Consider the following 27,560-nt stretch of genomic DNA (forward strand, 5'->3'; position numbering starts at 1 on the left):
ATGAGCAAAGGCAACAACAATTTTGCAAATCTATATAGAAAATTTATTGTTCAATGGCCAATTTTATCATGGGAAAAATCAATCCATTTAACAATTTTGCACACAACATAACCCTAATCAAGATCAATTAAACAAAACCACGACAAGATCTAGGAGATAAAAAAAAAAAATCTACCATTTAACTCTAGATCTATGAAGAGAACGCTTACCTCCCAACGATAACAACACAACCCTTGACGAAGAGGCCTATCTCCGTCCTCGCCACCGGCACCACACACCAAAAAGAGAAGAGAAGAAGAAATAGACAAGATCTCTCCCTCTTTCTTGGTCCAAACGAAAATCTATATCGGGAGAAACAAAGAAGTGGCGGCTAGAGTTTGAAAAACCTAATAAGATAGAAGGTTTCTTTTCCTCTTCCGTAACAACCAAGCATGCAAAAACTCAATGAATTAAATTTAAAAAAAATGTGTGGGGCCCACAAGTTGGTTCGTTTTTTTGTTTTAAAAGAACTTTTTCCAACCTGAGCTCAAGCTTAATTTTACTATCTCAAGCCAAGCTCGAGCTTACAAGTTTGGGCTCCAATTAAGCTCGAACACTTCAAAGCTTGGCTTGGCATCTCTGTTTCGAGGGGAAACATAGATTTCTTGAAAAAGTATGTGCTAATCTTTATTTGTGATATACTAAATTTACATTTTATTGAGAACAATTATTTTTTCTTATATAAAAGTTTAGTTACAATTTTGATCTCTAACAAAAGCCAGCGATACTAAAAATAAGTCTCTCTTGTGGCATGTCAAGTGGTGAGGGTTCAAATACTTGTTAAAGAAATTAATTCACAGGTGATTTCTTAGCCCACACTCAAGCACCATAGAGATAGCGCTTGCGAGCTGCATTTAAGAGAAATCAAGAACGTGTATGAGCGTAAAGTTAATACTTCAACATATCTATGCTCTCATCTTGCGTGGGCTTTAGAGTTCAATCTCTGGTTATCTTAACATGAATACACTACACAAAGGACAAGGTGCCAATAAGCCAAAAGGCTATTAGTGGGCACAAAAGATTTGATAACATAGTTCGATACGTACTTAAAGAAGAGATAAAAAATACAACAATCTTACAATTAAGGCAAAACACACAATTCCTTAAGAATACTTGTGATCTAACATCTCATCCCTAAAATTTCACCTAACCAACCTCCTGCTAGTCTTGACCACGTTTATGTGACATGCCTTCGCCAAGATCTTATCATGATCACCATCACCAATGAGCTCTCTCTCTCTCTCTCTCACACACACACACACAAAAACAAAATTGACCTATTCTCTCACATCTACCTCCTTAGACCTCTCTCTTGCTCTTGCATTCTAAATCTTTGAGATTAAACTCATATAGGCCCCACTTCTTAAACATTTCTCTTTTATCTTGATTCTCCACACCTTCCAAATATGGTGATGCAACTCATGTTACAACATGAGTTACAACTTGACCCACCACACTTGTTGAACTGCTTAAGTTATAACTCCAAGTTGTAACATGACCACAAAACACCATCAACCATTCCCGATTGAATCCGAATCGAACACGGTCAAATCTCTACTAATTTTAGTCATACTCACAACCAATTGTAGTCATCACGCTCCACCAGTAAGAATCCAATTAGGGTCTTTGAACATACTCCCAAAATTAGTGCTTCTCAATCATACCAAAGAGAGTTTCAAACCAATTTTAAATTCATTTTCAATTAACCAAATAAAATCCTCAATCATCTTTCAATTTGCTATATTTTCATTCAAATCTTCAACCAAATATAGCGCTCACCAATAATAGTTTCATGAAGGAATAGTTGTCAATCAAAACTCATAGTTACTTCCAAACATAACTCTGCCTTCTATAGCTCTTCAATCAATTAGCCGACACCATAAATAGCTCCCGGTTTGATGTGATTCTCCATCAATATCCATAACAAGCCTCTAGCCAAGAATGCTTCTTCAATAAGTCATCTCTCTAATTATGAAACTTTGCTACTCACAATTAAATCTATTTAATTAATCCAACTCATCGCTAGACTAACATTTATTATTTGTAATTAGTGTATATGAAGCCCTTAAAATGAATTTTTATTTTAATATTTAAATGAATTTGGTGCATATTTCCGAGGTGTTTGGGTTTGAAATTTTTAAATTGTTTGATTTAGAAATTACGTTTCTATTATGCTGTACATTGCTCATTTAAATAATTAATTTTAAAAAAATAACTAATCAATTTTGAGGGATATGCAAAAATAATAATAATATTAATAAATTACTAAAACTCTTTATATATTTTCATTCGCCTTATATAATCATTTAATTTTTTTTCATTCTTTTTAAATTTATATTTTTTTTAAAATTATTTTTTATTTTATTTCATATTATTAATATTTTAATAAAATATAAAAAATACCATTAAAACAGGTGGCAACCGGTGAGTGACATCAGGCATAAATTTGTTGACAGAGACCCAAGCGCAAAAGCAAGTGTAAATATAAATATGCCAACAAATACATAAAATAAGAATAAGTTTATATATTTTTAAATTTAATTTAAATTTAAAAAAAATTTTGAAATTCAAAAATATTTTGAATATTTGATTAGGTTAAATAATTTTACATGAATCAAGTGACTTGGACGTAGACATGGCCACGGTTCAGGAACCGCCGGTTCCGGTTCAAGGAAACCTTGAACCGGAACCGAACCTCCTAGGCAAGGTTCTTGGCGGTTCGGTTCCGGCTCGGTTTCGCTCCGGTTACGGGCGGTTTGGTTCAACTGTTCGGTTTGACGGTTCATACTGGTTCGGTTTTTAAACTAAATAATTCAATAATTCAAATTAATTAACACAAAAAAATACAAGAATTAATTTAATACTAATATAAGATAGTAGAGTTAAGTTAGTAGGTATCACGAGTATACCCAAGGTTTCAATGTTTTATTTATTTTTGTTGTTATTATTTTTTTAATGTTCATGTATGTTATTTGTTTTTTTCTTTAGGAATTGTTTTTTTATTTTTTTATTTTTTTCCTTTTTCTTTTTGATTTCTAGTATACTTATATAAGTTGCATAGCTTTACTAAATTGAAAATCTTGGGAGTTTTATCTATATATTGGAATATCTATCTATATATATATATATATATCTTTAAATGATCAACAAAATCAGGCAAATTGATATATATACACATATATATTCATGTTTATTTTTATTTTATTTATTTATATATTTTTTTAATGATTCAAATGTTTTTACATGAGAGCATTTTTACTCAAAGATATTTTTCATTTATATAAAAATAAATATAATTTAATATGAAACTACGTTAATTTTTGTAAGTTTCAAAATCGAAGATATATAAAAGTCTAGTCTTTTGTTTTTTTATATTAAATTATAAAAAAATAATATGGAAATCTACTAAAGAATTGAATATTTAAGTACTTCTTCTCGTTAATTAAATTATTTTAATAAATCCATATTTAATTTGTAACTAATAATTTGTGGCATAATCAATTAATTATAACTTATCCTCTTGCATGAGTATCAAAAGTTTCGCATGACGACAAGACATATAAGTTGGACGAATGTCACAAATCGGACCTAATCCGACTAATCAAGTATTCGAATCGGACCTAATCAATAATCAATTTGGTTAATATCTTTAATTAATTATTTAAAAATATCTTTAAACATGCAATTACTTAATTAATTACTAATTAATGATATTAACAAAATAAAAAAACCTAATCATAAATGACATTATTTATATAGTATGACATTATTCATATTATATTTATATAATATAATATGAACTTTTTGTTTTGAACCTTTGGTTGAACCAGTATGTGAGCTAGCGGTTGAACCGCATATGGAAACCGCCGGTTTCACTGGTTTTTAAATTTTGAAACCCGAGCCGAACCTTATATGAAGGTTCGGTTCCCGGCTTTTAGGACTGAGTATGGTTTTTTTCGGTTCCGGTCTGGTTTTTGGCGGTTCGGTTCCGGTTCGGTTCCACGGTTTCGGTTCAAAATGGCCACGTCTACTTGGACGGACAGATACTTTTCTCTAATAATAAAATAATACTACTAATAAAAATAATAATAATAATAATAAATAATTTTAATGAATGAAGTTTATCCGTACTCGGGGCTTTATACGATAAATAGTGGCCAAGTCTCGTCGAGACGTAGACGTTCACCTTCTCCACCGCCTCTTCTTCTTCTTCTTCTTCTTCTTCTCACGGGCTCTCTTCACTCCTTCCTCTCTCTCTCTCTCTCTCTCTCTCTCTCTCCATCTCCCTCTCCATCTTCGATCGCATCGCGAGGTTATTCCTCCTTCTCCTTGCTTTATCTTTCAATTCTTTGATCACGACGTGTGGATTTTCCTTCCGATTTCTAGGTTTTCTTATGTTTTTTGTGTTTCGATTGGTTTTTATCTGTTTATTTTTGTTTTTTGGATGTCTTTTTTTTATCGGATTTGTTGGATTGTCGATTTGTGATCTTGTTGAGTGTTTGATGAATTTGTGACTTTGGTTTTTGTGCAGGGGTTGGGAATTTCTGAAAGCATGGGTTTTGAGGATGTGTTAGCTGCTTTGGTGGAGATTTGTCCGCAGGTAATTGTTCTTATTTTGATGGTTTGATGATGTTCTGGTTACTTTTGTGGATGAAATTGTGTTATTCGATTGATTTACTGCTTATCTCTCAACGTATCGATTCAGAAATAATCTTATGGATTTTTTGTGGCTAAATCACTTATATTATCTTAAAGGAAATTTCTTATTTTTTTTTCAAAAAAAAAGGTGTTGTGTGTGTGTGTGTGTGTTTGTGTTTCTGTTGTTCTGCTGCAAAGTATAAAATTGTTATCCCAAGGTAATTGTTCTTATGTTGAAAGTTTTGTAATATGTTTAGCCTCTTTTATTGATGTTTGATTTTTTTTCTCTTATATTGATGTGATTTTATAATAAAGCAAGAAAATTATGGGTGATCTCAATTGGTCTTGGTAAAAATTTTATGCCTTTTGTTGGCTAAATCAATAACATAATAACAGATTCTCTTGGAGGAAATTTCTGTTTTTTCCCCTTTTTGAATATGTTCATGTTTTCCTTCTGTGAAGTATTGAATGGTTAATCTTCTATGTCTAGACTTTTTTCTTTCCTGGGTTTCTTAGTTATGTCAAGCCAAGTGAGATGTTTTATATTCTTTAATCTTTCAAATTATGTTTGTCCTTACCTTGAACTTCACCCTTATTTTGGCTCTTGCTTATACAATGCTATTATGTTAATTCAGATACTTAAATTTCCTAAGCATGTATTATTTGAGTTTTATCTGTTTGTATGGTTAAGAATATAATAACATGGGTACCAAACCCAGGTTCTGGATAGTTATTTTTGCTTATTTTAGCTGCTTGTGGCTTGCAGTGATATGTGAAAAGTATGTATCCTGGAGAATTCTGCTCCTTCTAAATCCCAGCTTTTGCTTCATTGGCAGGTTGATTATTGTATGCTACAAGCTGTTGCGTCGCAGCATTCAGAGGATGTCAATGCGGCGTTGGATTTTATTCTTCATGATGTTTTACCTTCATCCACTGCAAGTTGGACACCTTGTTCGAGCAATTCGTCTGACTGGGGTAGGTGTATCTATGGCTTCTTTGAATGCTAGACCACACTTGTAAATTCAACAATATTTACGATTTGTCAAAACTTTTCACTTTCAATGAAGTTTCATTTTGACATTTGATCACAAAAATTTACCAAATTTGGGCTATGTTAATAAGATTTCTGCTCCAAAAATACCTTAAGTGTTGACATTTATGTCAAATATTAAATGCATACTTTTGTTGAGGCACTAAAATCCAATCCTAAACTATTTTACCTGCATCCATCTTCTATAGGCTATTAAATTCTAAATCCTGGTAATTCTACTACTTGTGTTTCATCTCTGATGGTAAGATTTATATGAGTACATTTGAGTTAATATTAGCTATTTTGATGCTATTTGTCTACTATCTTATTAGGGAACTAAGTCTCAAGGTTTATAGTGGATTTTGCGATCTTTTTTTAACTTTGTATGGTTTCTTTGATTTCATCCTTTTACTGGTAGGTTTAGGTGAGGTCTTACCTTCTCCCAACTATGTAAATACTCCGAGTGTAGATCACATTATGTTTGTTGCTATGTTTGAATAATTGCTTCACATTTGTTTGTTTTTCAATTTTGCTTTTAACTGTCATCCACATTCAAATTCTTGTTTTATTGAACTGCCTTCCTTTCCCGCACAGGTCATCAAGGTGTTGAAGAAGCACATGCCCATTGGCCTTCAGAATCAGGACTGCTTTCATCTGGCATTGCGTGCAATTCTGATTTCCAAGTCAATGATCGCATGACCTGCATGGACAAACCAGTAGGCAGAGACACAGAATATGAAACTAAGACAAATGGAATGGGTTATCCAACAAATTCTACAGAAGCTAATTCAAATATGCATCTAAAAGAAAGATTTGTTGAGTTTGGAGTATGCCTTCCCTCAGATCATACAAATGATTTCAAGGTCAATTCCACGAATGAAACACTGTCTGGGTCTGATCTCCAAGAAGTGTCAGCATGTTCTGCTGGTCCTACCAGCATCCATGATAACAGCGCAATGCAAGATAAATATACTGGCACTGCTACTTCTAACGGTGCACAAGATCCATTTGCATCTATTTTAAACAAATCTATTGAGCACCTCAAAGAATTTCCATCACAACGCGAAATAGAGAATGATGATAATTTGTCAAGTCAGGGTGATATTGGTTCTTTTGATGTTAATGGTCAATCTTCTACTATTGCTTCTGGAATTGATCTGTTTGAGGGCATCAAATATCTTGAAGATCTTACTATTGACGCAAAAAATAGCAAGGTCTGACGTCTACCTTTTCTCTTATTTAGAATCTCGAGGCTCTGAGGTATTCAATTTCCTGTTTCCATGAGAACTCATGGTGATGCCAAGATTTCATGCCAGAATTTTGCTATCTTATAGATGTAACAGGTTTTAATATAGTCAGGCAGAAAGCATAGGACAGCAGTGCAGCTCATTTTCCATTATTACTTGAACGTTTTGAAGAGAATAGTATTGTTATTGTAAACCCTGTGAAAGAAATGTGTGCACATCCTGGTTACTTCACCATTGACCCGAATTTCATTTACTAGGATTCAATTGTTAGGGTGGCATAGTAATGACTCTTGCATACATATTCTTGACTTTCTCAATATCCTTAGTTGGTTGCCTGACAAATCTTCTCCAAAACCAATGACTACTGGAAGACCTCTGCAATACACAAAAAAAACTTGTGTTATATGACAATCTCCTCCATTTGCTACTTTGTTTTTGCATTCTATAGGCACGTCATCATCGCTAAATAGCCAAACAAGATTAGTTTTCATAACAAGATTCCTTGAACTTTGTGATGAATTGGTGCTTTTGTAAGCCTTATCAGAGACTAATGTACGATTAGTGAAAAGAGTCGTTTTATCAGCCTGATTTAAAAAGATAAATAAATAAGTAAATAAGAGTAGACCTCAAGTAATTTGCCTTCTGTTGCTTTTTTTCCTTTTCAAATTCACCAACTATAAGCATCTGTCTGGGATGCTATGATAGAAATTCACTTATCTTTCTTGATTTACCAGTTTCTTTTGTTAGGCCAGAGATTGAGATTGACTCCTAGAATTCAAATCAGAGCCTACTTCCATTTATTTGGTAATTATTTGGAGCAACTCCAGACTTCAATTTGTGGCAGCCTTTGTGAAAGTTGTTTTAAGATTCATTTCAATTGTTTTGAAATTAAATACATCACAAAATTCTTTATTGGCATTAACTCTTTGAAGCATGGTTGTTAATTATTTTTAAGAAAATGATAAAATAGATCTATTGTATCATGTAATTGGTATCTTTCCTCTAATTGTTTAGGTTTTTTTTGCAGTCAACTTCTTTACACTCGCTTATGAGTCGGTGGCTACCTAGACACTGCTTTTAACAATTTATGCACTTGTTGTGAGCTTATTCCTTTTAATTCATTCTATGCTTTTAAAATTGTCAGGTAATCTTGACATCTGCAATGGAATCAACAATCAATATGGAGAAGGAGGTAGAACTGCATGAGGAGAGGGCCAAACAAGCTAAAATAGAAGCTTCTTTGGCTGGAGAAGATACTCTTGTACATGTGGAGGAACTTCAATGTAGATTGAAGCTTGAAAAAGAAAGAAATGACATGGTTTGTTTATACAATAATTTTGATATTATTAATCAATTGTTCTTTAATTATGTGTGGAAATTAAAATATTTACTGAGTTTTGGCAGCATGCTGAAGAAGTTCACGGTGAAAGATCTATGTTAGCAGCTGAAGCACAGGGGCTTCAGTCATGGCTTCTCAGCGTGTCAAATGAAAGAGATAAATCTCTTGGAATAATTGATGAGGTGCGTGATCTGTTCAGTGAATATAATTTCTGCCAGAGTTATTTTCCTGAAAGAAACTGAAGTGTTGCCGGCTTCTAGTGTGCTGAGCGTTGAAATTTCTCATGGTGTATGCATTGTTATTCTCTCATGTGTTTATTTACACCCACCGACGGTTGTCTGTCAATCAAGTTTTTTGTGAGCATCTCAAGCTTGGCTTGATTCAAGCTAGGGTTGATGACATATATATATATACATATAATTCTATAATATGCCATGCTATTATATTGAAAATATTATATAATGTGCATTGTTTATTGGGTAGAACAAAAGTCTGAGCTTTTAGTTTTGAGCAAAATTGACCTGGATTTGAATTTCCAAAACTAAACTGGTTTGGTTTTAATTTTGAGCTCACTCAAGCCAGGCATGAGCTTTTAAAATTAAAATCAAACAATCTTGAACAAACCTTTCTGAGCTTGAGCTGACTGCTTGTTTGCAACCCTACTCCCACCACAGAGTGATTCATCTTGTGATCAAATTGCTCAATTTTCTCCTTTTTTTTTGGGTCAATTTGTACAAATCAAAATTCTACTATTGTTTGGGGAGCTATTGTGAATTGATTGTCATTTGTATGTCTTTTCTATTGAAAATGGCTGAGAGAATAAATAAAATTATGTGCATACATTGACATTTTCTCAATCATGGCTACTTTTCACCAGATACGGAACACTCTTGAAACGCGTTTAGCTTCTGCAAAGGCAGAAATTGCTGCTGCAGAAGAGGAGGCATTTGAAAAGAAAGTATTGGCTCTTAAAGCTCTTGCTGATGGAAGACTCTTTGCTGTATCCATATTTGAGGAAAAAGAGAAACTGCAACAAGAAGCTGAAGAAAACTTGAAGGTAATGATAATGATATAGTACTCGCACCTCTGCCCAGTATCACATAGAATATTAGTTATCTGTAAATCTGAATCTTCTTTTGTGCTTGCAGTTGAAGGAGGCTTTAATGAACCATGGCCAGATAATCGACATATTACGGCAAGTTCATTGCCTCCAAGAAATGACTTAACATTCTGTCAATTAAGCTCATGTTTTTCTTATTGATCATGTCACACTTTTTTCTGCACTTTAAAATACGAAATGATTAATAAACTAATCCTATTGTTTCTACTAATTTTTGCAGATTAGAAATAGCTTCAATCCTCAAGGATGTTATGACACTCAAAGAAAGGGTTGATGGGCATATTCCATTAAGTAGATCTGCATCTCGTGTGAGTGTTACATCTAACCCGGTTTCACTTAGCACAGAGTTATCTGATTCCCAGATAGCTCCCAGTGAAGGGACTTCAAGAAATCCTCATTCAGATGGTGTATCAGTATCCTCTTCCCAGCTTGGTGACATGTCGTTTTCAACACTCTCCGCTACTTCAAGTACTACATCTGATGCAGTTTCCCCTGACACAGAGTTACCTGACTGCCAGATAGTTAATGAGGAAGTGACCCTGAAAAGTTCTCGGTTGTTAAGCAAGATTAACATTAATGAAGTGCCTTCTGACGATGAAGAGTCTCTGAAAAGTCTTCGCTTAGAGAGTAACATTATTAACATTAATGAAGTGCCTTTTGATGATGAAGAGACTCTGAAAACTCCTCACTCGCAGAGTAAGACTATTAACATTAATGAAGTGCCTTCTGACGATGAAGAGACCCCGAAAAGTCCTGACTCGGAGAGTAAGATTATTAACATTAATGCAGTGCCTTTTGACGAGGAAGAGACCCCGAAAAGTCCTCACTCAGAAAGTAGGATTAACATCAATGAAGTGCCTTCTGACGATGACAACAACATAGTCGACATGGATGATTGGGAATTCCTTGGGGAATTCTATGTGAAGCCTACTGCACCCGAAATGGCGGCATAAAATCAGCACTTAGGAATTAATAAGAATGACAATAAGTATCTTCTGTTTATATTTTTTTTAAAGCAGCCATTGTGGATATAATAACTGTTTGGTTCTTCGTTATATCAGGCAGATTGGTTGTTAGTTTCTATGTGAAAAGTTGATGTTTTGATTTTGGCAATAGTTTTGGCTGTAAATAATTTGATGACACTTTGCTGCTTCTGATGCTCATACATTATATGTGTGCATTTATGCTTCCGTGCTAGAAGCTTAATGATTGCTTAACTTTGTCAGCGTTGTTGAATATATATATATAAATATATAGCGCAATGGTTCCCACCGTGATTTGCAATTGAAGGTTTTTAAAGTAGGGGGTCTATTGCTAGGAGGTTTATATTAAGCATTTTTTTCTCCCGTTATATTTATATGGCAATAGGATTTATCTAAAAAAATCTATAAACTACTGTAACTAGCGCATTTTCGTACTTATTTTTTTTTATTTTTTTAACCATCTCTTGATTAACAGTACTTATCATTTTCAATAAAAAAATTGTAAAGGTTTTTCTAATGCCGAAATGACTATGGCAGCCTTCTGGTAAATTCACAGGCCAAACCTTGGAGTAGCAGTTTAGGCAATGCATTGAAAGAGCATGGGATGGGATGCTTGCTTGGGAGATAATTTTATTAACAATTGTATTTAAATTAATAAAACTTGTATTTAATTAACATTAATTAACATTATATATATATAGATATATATTAATATATATGATAAGCACATATACAATGAGGGGAGTACATATAAGAGACTAATAGTTTTAGTTTGTCCATACATCTCCATCCGACCAATACGGAGATTACGCTGCAAACCTGTATCCACAGCCAAAGACCCTTAACATTAATTAGTACATCGTTTGTACCCGGGCAATGAACGTCTCGTAAATTTAAGCTTTCCGCAGTGGAACTAGTGTTAATTAAGCCTTTCACAAGGGGAACCAATGGCAGGAGATCAAACACCCTTTGGCAACATAATTTTTTTAATATTAAAATTTTATTTATTTTTAATTAATAATAAATCTATTTATTAATATTACGGGCGGGAGAAGTGAAAGAAGCGCTAGGGTTTTGCCTCTTCCATACCTCCTTGAGCTATTCTTCCTCTGAAGAGAGAGAGCAAACTGTATGTCCAGTCCAAGAGAAAAAAATCAATAAGATGCTCACCTGACAGCCATGGCTGCTGCTACCAACCAGTGAATTGATGGTTTAGAGTCATGCAAATCTAAAGTGATGAACATGAGATAAGTAAATAATCAATAGCCACCAAAATTTAGCCATCCTAGCTGGGAAATACGAAAAATGCAAGCCAATGGCACCAGCATAATTCATAGTATTGATACAAAAACATATACACTGGAATTAGTCTCAATATTATCTTATAACTTAAGCGCTGAATACAACATGCATACCTGAGCAAATAGATATATATACATGGTGCAACTAAAAGCATGTTATTTTAACCAAATAGACTAGTAGCCATACTGCTTCAGATAGCACCAAACATAGACCAACCTAAATTGTTTAAAAGGGGCTCCCGGATTATGAGAATTCACGGTCAGGTAATACCAACGGTGCCACCAGCGTCCAGACATACAGAGCAGCAGTGACCCACTCCGTGCAGACTCGCACCCAAACAGATGTCCATCCAACATCAATGAGTTCTGAGCTACCAGATGTTGAGCTTGTCCAACCAGTAAGAAGCATGGCAGAGTACATGCTGGCAAGAGCAAATATCAGATGGAAGAATGTGTATGAGTAACTAACTGGCTGTGCATCGGCAGCTTTACTATCGTCTTTTCCTGACTCCATATCACCTGATTCAATAAGCGGTTTGCTCGAACCTGCCATGTAATTTAGCGTTAAAGATCATCATTTATAATTAAGGCTACTTAGACAAGTTTAGGTACTACAAACTTTATTCTTCCATGCTTAATGTGAAATAAAAAGTTCTGTGAGAAGTTTAGTAGTTTTTGTGAATTGTAGGTGTCCATAAACATTTATTGTCATACTGAAGGGTGCTGGTTCATGCATAGACAGAGAGGAAAGGTGTGCATACTATGGATAAAACAAACAAAAGAAAGAGTTCATCTAGTTGAAGTACCTGTCTTTGGGGAAGATGGAGGCGAGAGAAATGTGGTGGAAGATCCAGCTCTAACGGCAGAGTATACAACAGAAAGAACTGTGGTGAGCATTCCAAGAACAAGGGTGCCAATGGAAACTGATTTGGAATGGTTATGAAGACCATTGCATGCATAATCTCTCGGCTCACTTGAGAGGCCACTGTAGCAGAGGTATGCACAGTAAACACTGATTACAGAAGCAGGCAAGAGACTCCCATTCACCTGTAATTGCAAAAAAGCAATAAATGATTTGAACATCACCCTGCGAGCAAAAACACGACCCAAATGACTATAATTTACAAGCATCATTAAATCTAACCATCCTTGGCAAATAGATAGTCAACATGACATAAGGGGGAATATTATTTTATTATTTATTTGGCAACTTAATCTTAGGTGGAAATGCTATGTTGGCAATATAAGTAAATTTTTAATGAATAAGTCATACTACATTTAAAAAAAAATGCTGAATCATATGTGGTGTAACTGTATAAATAAGCACTTTTACACCACATACCTATGCAAATTTCCATTCAATAATCACTATGTTTTGTGAACCTACTTCTCAAAATCCAGACAATAATTGAACAAAAACCACAACAATGCTCTAAATACTGAAAAAGTCAAAAATCAGGTTTTGTACAGGACACATCATTCTGTAAATTGGAAATGGAAAAGCTGCTGCAAAATTAGTCATAATTAAATTTTTCCAGACAACTGTCACTTGCATATCCTATTTTTGTCAGAATAATAGATCAAATCTAATTTGTAGATCACATTGCATTTGACTAGCAAGGAAACCGGTCAATTCTCATTAATTTCTTTTATGCTTTTACAACAACAAAATTTCATCAATGACCAAAGGAACCGAAATTGACTTAATTTGTTGCCAAAGGAATGGTGTGATGACATCTTTAAATAGTTCTTAACTTTAGCCTTCGAAGTCATCTTGTTTAATTGTAAAATTCACAGGAAGAACCTCCCATGACTCTCTTTAGATTCACTACTAAATAAGTAAATTGTCATCTGTTACAAGGAATTTGGAAACCAACCAACCTTAAGGAGCAACAAACATTTGAAGAAACATCAATTTGTCAACAGAAAAACAATTTTCTCAAACTATTCAAAAATGACAGCAAATGGATAAAGCAGCCACTTACCCATATTGGGAACGAGAACTAAATTAATGGCACTTTGAACTTCAAATGTGAATACAAGTCAATTCAATTTTAGTACTTCACTCCGTAATTAGAGACCCTTGAGGACAAAATTTACATTGAATTCGTCAATCCCCTCTACCGCCCATTTATATATTGCGATACACTTTCTTGATAACAATAACAAAAAAACACCCATTAACAGAAACATTTTAAAGGCATACCTGCAGAAGAGTATAAAATCTGCTATCATACCATGGTTAAATATTTTTATTTTCTTAAAACTCTAACTTCAAGTGTGGTTCAACCACTTAAGCCAATCAGCATGGGGTTTGCTTTGCATTAACTTAATTAGATACTGAAAGATATAATCTGCAGTTACCTTCGGATGCAGCGCGATAATTGCAAATGCAAGCGCTAGGATCATGGTCATGACTATGAAAAAGATATTGAGGCCACAATCTTGACCAGAGGGATTGAACCACATGAAAAGAACTCCAGAAAATGAATATGTAGCAATGTAGCATATAACCGAAACAGCTAATAAAGCAATGTACCTGCAATATTAAGCATGACTTTGTTCAATCAAAAGAAACTAAAAGTATAAAATCAAGAAGAGAATCATAGCATAGCTGACTCACTAACCATTTCTGCTCATCTTTCTCAACCCATGCATCATTCCATGTGTGTGTGAAGTCAAGTAGTAGCATCACTTGAACCAGAAGAAAAAGTCCAGAACCAAACTTTGATAGTGTTGCTGCAATGAGAATGATGACTTATGAAGAATCAGATGGTAATAAAAATTATGTTGACAACTTGATACAGCCAACCATAAAAGAATATAACTAGGATGTACTAAGGATTACAATAGGAAGCACTACAACCAAATATGAATGAGAAAGTGGCATGAGTTACAGAATCTAAAGAAAATTTATTTCAAAAAGGAAAAAAATATAGCAAGTATAAATCACATTTGGGTTGAGAGGAAGAACTCATAACTAGCATTATCTTGGTTCCCATGACAAATGAGATTTTTGGCAGCACAAAAAGTAACTAGTGAATGGAAAGTGACAAAAAATAACATTTGGAATTAAAAAGTAAAACAAATTTCATAGTTACCAAACAACGAGGATGCACTAACAAGTGAGATTTCATAGGAATATATACGAAAAATATATGTTTCTCCCAATTAATCTAAACTCCTTTTTTTCCATTACCATGCTCTAATATTTTGTCTGTTACTTGATAGCCTTTTTTTTTATGCAACTAATTTACTTGTCAGCAACCAAGAAACATCTGTAAGTTCCAACATGAGTAGTTCAGTATCATTCTATGGGAAAATGTCAGAATACAAAGTTAAAATATATTGCTCCACTTGAGGTCTTTGATTTAACCTAATCAAAAACAGGATGGAACTCACATAAATAGATTCACCGAATTAAGGCTTAGCATGGCAAGAAAACATTTAACTTGTTTAAGTATACAAGAGGAACTAGTGGCATTGGCAGGTTTTCAGCCTAAAGCAGAAAATTTTAGGAATAAGGGAAAATGTTCATAGATTCTGATTAATAAAATGCAATACCCCTTCCACTATGTGCCATTCCTGAGAAAATCCACCAGTTAAGGAAAATAAGACAGGCCAACAAAGTGGCCTTCAAAGTTTGGTCAACTCCAGAAAAGAATTTCAGACAAAACCCTTATCACATGATCCTAACCACCAACCAAGCGCAACCCCTAAGTGTACAGAATACAAAGTAAAAACCCCATCTAATATATGTCTGATGAAGGTGGATTACTCTCACAAGTTAAAAAAAATATTAAAGTTAGAACAAGAAGGCACGAGCAAAATTTGACAAACAGCATGTCTTCTGATATAAAAGTCTCCATGCTAGCATCATAAAGACCAATTAAAAAAAAAAAAATCCTTATTAGCAACTCAAGCTTGAGTTGGCTGATATAAATTCAAGTAAAAGCAAGTATTCATGAGACTTGAACCCACATCCTTATTATCTTTAAGAGTTTTATACATTGGGTGGGAGCTTTATCAATAAATAATAAACAAGTAATTAGACACAAGCATATGAACAACAACAAAATTATAATTATAAGAAAATTCTAAACTTTCAGAAAAATTTATCAACATCTGTAATTCTTACCATAAATTGTAACAACCACATTTGGAAGGAAAAACATCAGGACAATAAGCAATGCCCACACTACAAGTTTCACAATCCATCCACCATGGTGCCAAGAATCTCTTCTGTCATTCTGGTCCTTGACACCAATCATAATAAGAGCAAAGATAGTGAAAAACAGGAAATTCCCCAGACTCACGCGAAGGACTGCAGATGTTTGATACCATTCTGTTGGTAGAGTTTCTGAAGAAGTATTTATCCCTGCAAACAAGTATTAGTAACCTTTGAAGCAAAATATCCTCACGTAAACACAGCATTTCAATAGAATTAAAAAGCAGAGTAGAAAAAAAACTCTAAAAAATACTATCAACAAGAGGAGAGAAAAGATTACTTCCATCATCACAAAATTATATCAACCTTTAAAAAAACAAAACAAAAGTAGACAACTACATTTCTTACATAAAAAAGAACTCATGCCCTGAAGATATAAAACTGAAAATACTGAGAATCCATAGTAGTTATAAAAAGAATTGTGCGCATTAGCTTTAATTAAAGGGGTTCTTCTACTTTCAATCACCTAAGTTCTCACCAACGATGGAGTTCATTCTTGAATTACCAAACTATATATTTGTAGAAACAATTGCACCAGAAAAATATAATGAAAGATGGAATTAAAAATTCCACAATTTAAATGCAAACATACTTGATCAAGGGCAAATCGCCTGAGATACTCTCATCAAATTAACAGATTATAGCATTAAACACAAAAATACAAATATATGAACAAACAATGAGCAGGCTTAACTAGTTAAATATGAACCCTGTACTAGGTAATTGTAGAAACAAGTGAACTAAAAAATATAAAAGAAGAAAATTTCCACAATTGAACCTAAAACAGAGAATAAGAACGAGAAGCATGAAATCACGGAGATGCACTTATCAATCTTCACCATTCTAAGAAACTGACACCCAAATTAAACACAAGACCCAAATATAAAAACAAAAAAGAAGCAGAATTAAGAACTAGACAAGCAAAAAACATAGATCAAGAACAATTTGCATTCAATAACTTCAACTATCTTTCACCATCCAAACAAAAGGCCACCCAAACACAAAAAAACATACAAACCAAAAAAGAGCTGAATGAAAAGAAAACCAAAAAATTGGATTACAACATGCATTCAATGCCCTCATCCAAAAGAAACAGACTCTCAAATCAAACCCGAAAACTCAAACACGGACAAAAAAGGAGCTGAATTACGAGCAAACTAACATAATCGATTACAACAAGAATTCGATACTCTCATCGATCTCTCACAATCCAAACAAGCATGCACTAAATCAAACACATAAACACAAACACACGACCTCAACATCAATCTTTCAACATCCAAACAAACAACCATCGAAATCAACCACACAAAAACAAATATACGAACAAAACATAAGCTGAATTAAAAGAAAACAAAACAAAATGGATTACATGGGAGCTTTTCGAGGAGAGGAGCGGCGAACTCGCGGAGGATCCAAGAAACGATGAGGGAGAGAGCGAAGAGGCCGCAGTAGGCGAGCCTAGCTGAGCGGCGGGAGACCCCGGAGGCGACGGAGGTGCAGAGGCCGCAGGTGCAGGCCGCGCAGCAAGATGCCAAGCAAGACGCCGCCCACATCTCCAAATCCCTCTCTTTTCCTCTGCCAATCTATCGATCCCAACACGACCTCGTTTTCAAAGCCTTCGAGAAAGATGATTTGCAAAATTAACTATCAGTCCCTGGAAATTTTTATTTCACCAATAACCTCTCCAACATTCTAATATAATCTTGGGTCTTTATTTTTGCTATTGTGTTATTTCCTCCCGTTGTCTTAGCTTTTAGATTGGGGTAAACAATATTTTTTTATCTTTTTTTGTGTTTTTATTTGTTCACTCATTTTTAAAAAATTATGATTTGATTTCTTACTTTTAGTTTTTTATTACAATTTGGTTATCCGAGCATACACCGTTAACGATGATCACATGCCTGTCTTTCTTTGATAAGAATCAATACGATCTCTATATGGTTCCTCCTCTGAATGAAATTCTATGGGGTCTATAGAGACCATATCTTCATCCATAGAATCCTAAGTATCCAGATCAATACGGCTTTGTAGATGTATATGATGATATCTAGACAGATAGATCTTATATGAATCGTATGATGAAGTACCACATGAGTTGGGGAAAAGCCATCTCTTTCTCAATAATGTCATTAATGATGCATGTTCAGATGACCAAATTATAACAAAAATTTAAAGTAAAAATCAAATTGTAATTTTCTAAAACTAGGTGACCGGAATAAAAACGCACAAAAACTTAAGAGATCCTTTAGGTTATTTACCCTTTTTTTTAATAAAAACCTTGAAATACTGTCAATTGTTGAAGGAAACATCCTTATTCAGCTATGTTACTTTATACATCGCATGCGTACGCAGAATCTACAATACAATGTACTAAAATAATTTGGCAAATTCTTATAATTTTAAGTAAACTCTTGAATTCCTCAAAAAAAATTAAAAATAAATAAATAAATAAATAAATAAATAAACTCTTCTGAAAAATGAAGAAGAAGACCCGGCATGATTTTTTAAAATAGTTTTTTTTTTTTTCATATTGTGAGGGTTTGTGATGAAGTGAGGGGTTTTTATATAAAAATATTTATTTACATAAATAACCTCTTTATTTTCTAAATAAATGAATAAGTGTGCACACGGAATAATGCACCTTGCTTTTTAGATGCACAATTGGCGCGCGTGAGTTTAATCTATATAGCAAGAGAATAAGTTTTCTATGTATGCCCTTAGCTTTTTAAAATCTATTATTATTTAATCGCAATTGTTGTTAGATCATGATTTAAAAGTTATTTTTTCTAAGGGTGTTATGCAAAGTTTACTATTAGTTATTGTGTTGCTATATTATTGAATAATATTGAGTATTGTGAGATATTGTTAACTACTGGTAGGTACAATGTATGAATAGGCAGTGACTATTAGATTAGCCTGTGAAACGTCCCTAGATAGAACTTGTCCTCATATATATATATATATATAATGTGGGTTAATTTCAATTACAAATTACCATTTTTATTCACTTGTCAACTGTCACACAACAAAGATCAATCAACACTTCAATGAGCAAAATTTCAACGGATCAAGAAATCTCCTTATATAAACATTCTTGTTCAATTTTGATTATTACCTTATATTCTCTCTCATTTTACTCTTTTTAGATTTGTTCCCTCAAATTTCACATTCTTTATTTTTTAAAAAGGAAAAAAAAAAAAAAAAAAAAAAAAAAATCACTTGTTTTAATTTACAACAATAGGTTTATCACTACAAGTGACTATAATGTTGGATTTTCCTCGGATAGTCAATCTTGTTTTTATATAGAAAATGATGTCTTTTAGAAAATTTAAAAGGAATCTTTGAAGAAAATATAGTAGTGGTAGATGGTCAAAGAGTTTTACATATCAAATATAGCCTACCTATTTCTTCTGACTTATGATAAAATTTAATATTGGTCATTTAAATTATGTAATGACCAAGATATTTGAATAATGTTTGATTGCCACAAAAAAATTTCTAACATTCAAGTTTTTTAATTATATGTGGAGATTATTGTTGCAACGTCCACTGGTGATTCTTCTTAACAGCTAATTAACATAAATGACAACATTCCACATAATATAGGATGGGAGAAGCCTTCATCTGCACCGCTAGTTAATGAATCCAAAACAATCTTAACAAGATGGAGGACATGTATTGATCTACCACGCATTTTTAGTGTCACTATAGTGAGCCCCACACCGGTCAAAGCAAGGTCAACCATGCTTACTTTCTTTCTTCCTACCTTGCTCTATCTCCACTATAGATGAGTATCCTCTCCTACCCCATAACCTAGCCGAACTTCACCCCTTCACATCCATGCTCTCCCTCTCCTTTGCCCACATTGGCAATCACTCTTTGGCATGGAGATGTCAAAGGCCCAAGCTTCAAAGAGGCCAAGCTTTTTCCTCTTCTTCTTCTTCTTCTTGCTACAACCTTGAAAAAGCTTGGTTGGTTGGAGGTTGGAAAGAAAGTTCAAGAGTGGAGTGGCTTAATCTCTGCAACTAACTGGTAAGCAAGCTCTCACCTTGTTTTGAGCTGAATCTTGGTCTCTCATGCCTTGTTGTGTTGTTTTGTGATGATCCTTGTCTTGGTTATGGATCTAGTGTGGTTATAGAAGTGCTAGACTTTGGAACTCCTTGCTTGTTCAAGATCTTTTCCTTATTTGTTATATGGAATGCTTGTATTATTCTTAGCATTGTTGTTTGCCAAAGTGATGCTAACTGTCACGCCCCGAACCTAGCCGGGCACGTGGCAACTGCCACGACAACAAGAAGTGGGTCCCATAACGGCCCCCATCTTCAAGTCACCGTAAGGCTCAACACAAACCTGCTAATACAGTTACTAGAACATGGAACAATATCAACAATGAAAATATAATAGGGTTTCCTCACACCAAGGACCCTAAATACAAAATAACATCGCACAAAATATAGACCAGGGTTTCCAGTTACAATCCAAAAGGTACAAATATAAGAACAATACATAATGGTCAAGTCTAGTGGATCCATAAAATTTACATGCACACTATAACAAACCTAGACAAGGAGAACAGACAAATCACTCTATTGCCTGCACAGCACAACCCAGTCCAACATCGTAGTCTGAGAAAGAAGAAAGGAGAGTGGTGAGTAACACGTGTTACCCAGTGAGTGGTGACAACATAGATATAACAGAGAGATAAAGTATTTCAAATTTTTATTTACCACAATAATACTAACATATAAAAGAAATTTCCAAGTATTCAACAGGTTAACAAATAACACAATGCTTGGCAATAGAATAAGCAAGTAACCTTTCCAACACATTGAACACAATTTTTAAATAAAAATATGGGCTAGCCTCAAACAATTCCCAAGCTAATCATGGCCGCGACTAGCTACGTGACCACCAAGATGTTTTAAAACCTAAAAAAGTAATGTTGCCCTTTCCTTGGTGTTGGCCATAGAGATTCCCTTGTGGTAACCACGGGTTTCTAAAAAAAAAAGAACCCCTGTCAATGGCTCCACGCACCTCTTGATCAGGGTTAACCACGCCGCCTCCCATTAGGCTGGACCGTGGAACCCCACACTGCAATGTCAGACTAAAGTCCGTAGTTACCATCAAAAATCAAATACAAGAATAAAATTCTTTCCAATTTCCAACTCAAGAAAACCATCTAACAATGTTTAAATACGGAAATGTGCATCAACCCTTATTCCATTTGCAAATAACATACTTACACATGTAAACATGTTTATTCCAAAATGAATACATGTAAGTATTCTAGGTTTAGACATTTCAAATATATTCATACTCACAACATATATATATATATATATCAAATGAACTCCAATGCATCAAATTTATGTTATAAAACACATAAGGAAATACTGTAATACTCTTGGTTGTTAAATCTATGCATTTACAAATTAAACCACTCACAGAACTAGTCGTCTCGTCTTGAGACGCGCTCACTGATCAGTGAGTTCCTTCCCTTTGGAGGATGTTTCACCACCTACATACAAGCAGGGAATCCAAATACTAATGAACACAAGAATGATAGCTAACAGAAATGCATGCAATTGCAATTATACAAGTTGACTACGAAACCTTAGGGTTTTGCGGCAAAACAACGTCATTTTGGACCCAAATAACATTAGAATAAAGTAAACCTAGTTTCAAAGAGTTCAGGGTAAGAAGGGCTTCAATTTGGACCAAGGAAGAACCCGAAAAGGCTCAAAATTTCTGGTGCTACAGTAACTTCGGTTTACTACATTAAAACAGGACCTTATACTATGGTTTTCTTCAAATTTACAACACTAAATCAAGAAATTTCTTTAACCACATTCTCATACATGAATCACAAATCATTGGCTTCAATTTGAGCATATAAACCACCAAATCCATGGAGAGATCGAAGTTTTTTAAAAAAAATCTAAAAACAAGAGATACGGGAGAAATACTAAATAAAAACATTAGATCTAAGGCTTACCAAGTTCAAGAGTGGAGGAGAAAGAAGTTTGGTATTTTAGTACACCGGAAATGCCCTCCGAAAAAAGATTTCTTCTAATGTTGTGGTCGGCCGAACAAGAAACGAAGAAGAAAAAGAAATGAAGAAGAAGGAGACAGGTTGGGCTTTCTCTCTTTCTTTCTCTTTTTTTTTATAAATAAGAAATGACCTAATTGCCCTCCTAATAGAGAAATAGAAAATGGATCCAAATGACAGAATTGCCCCCGGTTTCTCACATAAAAGCTACCATGCAAACATGCAAAAATGCCACTACTACTAAATGACCATTTTAGCCCTAATGCAAGCGTAAAAATTTAAAGAGGCCCGAGGTCTAAATAAAGACAGGGTACAACACTAACACTTAGTTTATAATTGATAAGTGCTTGTGTGTTAAGAATGCGAAGTGTTTTTTCCTTACAATGGGCATTACTTTTATTAGGTTTAAGCGCTAATACATGTGTATTTGTGTTCTTTTGAGCAGGTAGGGTTGTGAAGCTATGTTTTAAGAAAAGAAACCAAAAGTAGATTGTGAATGTACTATTTGATGAAATCTTGGAAGGAACAAACACGAAGACACAAGTTGGGCTCAAAGATACGTGAATGTGTGCCAACCTCCATGTATTCAAGCAATTACAATGATTTGGAGGGGCACAAGGGCAGTCACATTTGCGTATCCCGACTTGTGTATTGATAGCAAGATCTTCACCAATGAACCCGTTTATTAAAAAAGCGACACGATCTACGGCATAAACATGTGCTCGTTTATTTACCTCGATGAAAAGTGGATTCGGGAGTGGTTTTGGTAGAGTACTGTAGCAGCTTACTACAGAAAAGTACTACAGCAATTTACTGTAGCAGTTACTATTTACAGACCGCAGAAAATCAGAAATTCAGAGAATCCATCCACACGCCCGTGTGGAACATCCATAGGGTCTTGTGGATGCCCGATTCCAGCCCTTTAAAAGCCGCGATTCAGCCCCGATTTCTCCATCTTTTCCCCTATCTTTTCTTCCACCTTTCCCCATCTTTGGAGGCGCCGGCGTCTAGGGTTTGGAAAGGCTTTGGCAAGGCTTTGCAGAGGTTTGACGGCCTTCTAAACCGTATTTCCTTCAGAAGAAAGCTATTGGGGAAGCTTTCATGGGCACCGATCCGGCGAGGTGTGCCCTAGGTTTGATGAGGGGACCTTTGAAGAAGATGCGGCCGATCCACAAGACCTTTGACACGAACACAAGGGGGTTTTCATTCATGGATTGCATCTCTTTACTTTTGATTTCATTATCTATTGTATTTTGCTCCATGGAGAGCTAAACCCCTAGTGGGTACTTGGGTATTTGTGAACCCTAGGATGTATTTGTTTCATTGAATCTCTTTATTATGCTTTCAATTAATTGATGTTTATTGTGAGTTCCAATCTTGTAGGCTTGATTGTTTGAATACTTCCCTAGAGTGACACTAGGGTTGAGAGTTCTTCTTGGTAACTCTTGTGAGTGAGTGACACACTACGAGAGTTAGACAAAGCTAGAATGGAGAGGGTTGAGAGGATGAGTCGAGAAGTACCGAAGTGTCCTCTTTTCCCTCCGGTGTGATCTATCCTACCTCCACATTCCAAGAGTTTTTTGCGGCCATAGTAGAGTGAATGGGCTAAGGGATGACCTTCCGCTGGGGCTTAGTTGCGAGTGCAACGGAGTGAAGCATTGAAGTGATTTTAGCACCTAGGGCTTAATTGTGGTTAGGGACCTTCCACCTAGACCAAAGGGTTAGGTCCATACATAGGAATAGGGTTTATCACTTGGAATCCCTAGAACTAATTGCAATTCTATACGAGTGTGAGGTTGAGAGGTTATTCAATTTCTCCTCCAAGACATGTATAGAGTTAGGTATGGTTGACCTTAGATTTGGGACCATGTATTAAAAGATCTCCATGACTCATTAATGCATTAGTTAGAAAGTATAATAGGGGGTTTTGCACTTGAAATGATTGTCCTAGGCGGAACAATATCTGGGTACCCCATTTATCGTCGATTCCCTCTCCTATCTTTTACTTGCGCCTCCTTTATCTTTTCTTCTTTTCGTTTGCATTGAGTTTGTTTTCACATCACTTTCAACATATTTTCATTCTAGTTAAATAGCAATCTTGGTGGTTCTAAGCACTATTCCCTGTGGATTCGACTACCCTCACACTAGGGTATTATTACTTCAACACCTGTGCACTTGCGGTTTACACGCATATACGGTCGTGTCAATAATCATACATACAAGGTACTTGTTGAAATGCCCTTGGAGACCTTATTGCTAGGCATGCCTTGACTTTCGATGATCATGCTATGTTTTCTCCATTGGCTTTGTCAAGGTTAATTGCTTTAAGATTTTGTGAACCTTAGATGCATATGCCTAGATGTAATGTTCAAGCATGATTGTATCACTTCTTTACCATGACAACATGTTTTTCCTAGCCTAATGCTTGTTTTGCTTTGAATAAGCTATGTTGGGATCCTCTCATTAGTTTATGCCATTGTTGGTGTAGTCAAATGCTTAGTGGGTTTTAGTTTAGTATTTGAGCAATTAGATTTGGTTATGTTATTGATAGGGTTTTGAATGAGGATTGTCTTAGCTTTTGGGATTGAGTTGGAGTGGAGCTATTCCAAGTAAGTAATCTATATATACATATATATATATATATATATATAGCTATATTTCTGGTTATATATGTATAAATTTCAGTTTTGTGCATTTTGTTATTTATCCACTTGTGTTTAATTGTTGAGTGCTTATCTATTTTCGTTTCTTTTGGTTTTCATGAATAGTTAATATATATATATATATATATAGGTGTTGCTGCTTGCAGCTTATCATATATAATGTAAAGTATTAACTGAATATTTTAAAGAATTAGTGGATTGATGTTTTATTAAACTAAATTCTATAGCATTTGTTTAATTGTTCATACGTCAGAAACTTGGTTTTAGCTAATTGGTTATTTGTTAATTATTGCAAAAGCATGGTTTCAGCCGAATGGGTTTTTTTTTAACTATTTCAAAAGCATGGTTTTAGTTAATTGCTTATTTGTTAAACTATTTTAGTGAGTATATGATTAATGTTTATGCAACTATATTAGCATTGATCTACTATACAATTTATTTGTTTATTTATTTAGTTATTTTAGAAATTTTGGTTTCATTCCTTGAAAAGTTTGATCTTGTAAAACTCTTGTAATGATTAGATTGGTCTCCAATTAAGCTATGTTCTAACCCAGTCAATAAGGTCAATATTGACCATGTCGATATAAACTCTGTAATTGAAATATAGTTTAGCGCCCCACCGTCGGTGAAACAATAGTAGTTTTGAATTTTTGACTCGGGCTACCAAGGTAAAATAAATGGATTATGTTATTTCTGACTTAGGGCACCGAGGTAAAACAAATGGGTTTTGATATTTTGACTGGGGTGCCGCTGAGGTAAATCAAATGGTCGTAGTAAATTGGAGACACTTAAATGTTGGGAAACCACTTTGCCTTGTTTCTGGATGCTAGAATTGGATTTTCTTGATGTTTTAAACTTGATATTTAGTTTTTTTCACATATATGTACATAGTATAGGTTTTTGCAAAATGATGTTATTTTAAATCGTTGAACTCTGTTAATCTATATTTTGTTTTTAGTGGATTATTTATTGGATTTTTGAAGCTTATCAAGTTGTTGATTATCTCTTCGGGATTAGGAGTAAGGTCTTGTAAGGGGCAGCTTAGCCAAGTCATTGAGTGGCATGTATTCCTTTTGGGTGGTGGGTGATTATAGCACTTGTTAATGTTGTTGTTTGTTTATGCTCTAGACCCTAGTTTTTATCAAACCTTAAACTCCTACTTGTCAAAACTTTGTGGTTTGTTATATATATGTTATGTGTATTGTGTTTTCTATTCTATGTAGGTGGTGAGGCCTTGCATGCCCACTTGTCTCGACCGAGTGGGTGTGTGGTCATTTGTCCTTGTTTTGGGCTCACCGCGCCTGGTTCAGGGCATAACAACTACATCACAACAATCATTGAACGTACTAACATACTGTGGAATCAAAATGCAACTGCAAACATAGTTAAGTTACAAACATTCATATGTTGAAATAACTTCCGTTCATGATATATATGAAACAAATTCGGTAGGTACTAGAGCTTGAGTGGAAATGACTATGATGGTGATAACTATCCAGAGAATAGTGGAGTAAGTGTTGAATGTCTTTATTTAGAAGATTGCAAATTTGGCAAATGTCACCAGACATAGCGCAGAATTACCAATGCCAACATTTGAGCCTTCAACACATATGATAACCCTTGATTTGGAATCAATGCCCACACTAGATTCTTTGAGTATCCTTCATTATATGCCAATGCATTCAATGTGGCAATAATAGATGAAAAAATGCATGTAGGCATGCAATTTCAAAACAAAGATAATACCATAACAATAATTAAGCATTACTATTTTGGTAGACTATAAAGTTCATTAAGGCCATCATTGTATCTGTTTTGATAGCAAATATTATGAATTAGTACCAGCATACACCGATATATAGAAAATGTATGTATTTTCAAGTAGAAAACAGTTGAAACTGCATTCAATAACTTGGAAGAGTCATACAATGAGTTATCAAAATGGCTATCAACATTAAATTAGTTTGACCCCTAGACAATAATTGATCTTCATACTCAACTGGTATATCATGGAAATTGCTTGGTATATGATACATGTGTCTTCCATAGATTTTTTTAGAGCTTCCCCTTATGTATGGAGGCTCTCAAATATTGCAAACTAGTAGTTTAAATAGATGGCACCATTTTTATGAAAATATAAAGGGATTTTGCCAATGGCAATCATACAAGATAAATCCATGGCATTTCTTCTTAAGGCATTTATGCATGAATGTGACACCACAAAGAAGGAATATGTTTTATATTTAATCGCTAGGAGACTATCAAAGGAGTGTTTGGAGTAATTAATTGTTAGATGAATCCTCCTTATGCCTAACACATGTATTACATTAGCATCTCTTTGTGAACATCATACACCATTTCAAAAACAAAGAAATTCAACGGATAGTTATTAATATTAGTAAGTTTAAATTTTGGTAATTTTAATCATAGATTGTTATTATTTTCTAAAGTTATAATTTTTTCCATGTGGTGATTAATGTAGGTTGATTAAAAATTACTTCAAATTTTAATTGATGGTACAACTTATAGGGTCCGTTTGATTTGTTGACAAGAATGCCACAAGCGATACAGTTCAGTACAAACAGTTAAAGTAAAGTACAAGTGCTTGTGTTGTTATACGTTTGATTTTCATTGGACAATACAAATTGTTTTGTGATTGATTTGCATAAGTACGGAACACAAAATAGTACAATTACAATAATACCTTTTTACTATTCTATATTCATTTTATAATAAAAATTACAACAATATTTTATGAAAATCTAATCAAATTCTGCAAGGGCCAACAACATAGCAAAAAGTTAGAAAATCAACTAAGTAGGTTTAGATCCAAACACAACATAATTTAAAAAAACATCCAATCTACAACAAACAAACTTTCATTAAAACGTAATCCTTAAAAATCAAACAAATAGATAAA

At 34.3% G+C, this 27,560-nt stretch overlaps 2 protein-coding genes across 2 annotated transcripts; one reads left to right on the plus strand and one right to left on the minus strand.

The window, feature by feature from the left end:
- The first annotated feature begins 4,203 nt into the window (after positions 1-4,203).
- LOC120255822 lies at positions 4,204-10,630 on the plus strand. The gene is made up of 9 exons (XM_039263594.1): positions 4,204-4,351; positions 4,571-4,639; positions 5,514-5,652; positions 6,302-6,921; positions 8,099-8,272; positions 8,359-8,475; positions 9,171-9,350; positions 9,442-9,488; positions 9,634-10,630. The coding sequence occupies exons 2-9, from the start codon at positions 4,592-4,594 to the stop codon at positions 10,364-10,366; spliced, it is 2,058 nt and encodes a 685-aa protein (XP_039119528.1). The 5' UTR covers positions 4,204-4,351; positions 4,571-4,591; the 3' UTR covers positions 10,367-10,630.
- A 1,063-nt stretch (positions 10,631-11,693) lies between these two features.
- LOC120255823 (probable serine incorporator) lies at positions 11,694-17,526 on the minus strand. The gene is made up of 6 exons (XM_039263595.1): positions 17,298-17,526; positions 15,836-16,075; positions 14,325-14,436; positions 14,062-14,236; positions 12,504-12,744; positions 11,694-12,243 (listed from the first exon to the last, which is right to left on the minus strand). The coding sequence occupies exons 1-6, from the start codon at positions 17,479-17,481 to the stop codon at positions 11,942-11,944; spliced, it is 1,254 nt and encodes a 417-aa protein (XP_039119529.1). The 5' UTR covers positions 17,482-17,526; the 3' UTR covers positions 11,694-11,941.
- Positions 17,527-27,560: the final 10,034 nt, after the last annotated feature.

Source organism: Dioscorea cayenensis, unplaced genomic scaffold, assembly GCF_009730915.1.
Source record: "Dioscorea cayenensis subsp. rotundata cultivar TDr96_F1 unplaced genomic scaffold, TDr96_F1_v2_PseudoChromosome.rev07_lg8_w22 25.fasta BLBR01001208.1, whole genome shotgun sequence".
Taxonomy (NCBI): domain Eukaryota; kingdom Viridiplantae; phylum Streptophyta; class Magnoliopsida; order Dioscoreales; family Dioscoreaceae; genus Dioscorea; species Dioscorea cayenensis.

Coding starts and splice junctions, on each gene's coding strand:
- LOC120255823 (XM_039263595.1), bottom strand. CDS start 17,481: ATGTGGGCGGCGTCTTGCTTGGCATCTTGCTGCGCGGCCTGCACCTGC. Junction 14,437..15,835: donor TGTGGTTGTTACAATTTATG/GTAAGAATTACA, acceptor TTCTCATTGCAG/CAACACTATCAAAGTTTGGT. Junction 14,237..14,324: donor GAGAAAGATGAGCAGAAATG/GTTAGTGAGTCA, acceptor TTAATATTGCAG/GTACATTGCTTTATTAGCTG.
- LOC120255822 (XM_039263594.1), top strand. CDS start 4,592: ATGGGTTTTGAGGATGTGTTAGCTGCTTTGGTGGAGATTTGTCCGCAG. Junction 8,476..9,170: donor CTCTTGGAATAATTGATGAG/GTGCGTGATCTG, acceptor ACTTTTCACCAG/ATACGGAACACTCTTGAAAC. Junction 9,351..9,441: donor AAGCTGAAGAAAACTTGAAG/GTAATGATAATG, acceptor TTGTGCTTGCAG/TTGAAGGAGGCTTTAATGAA.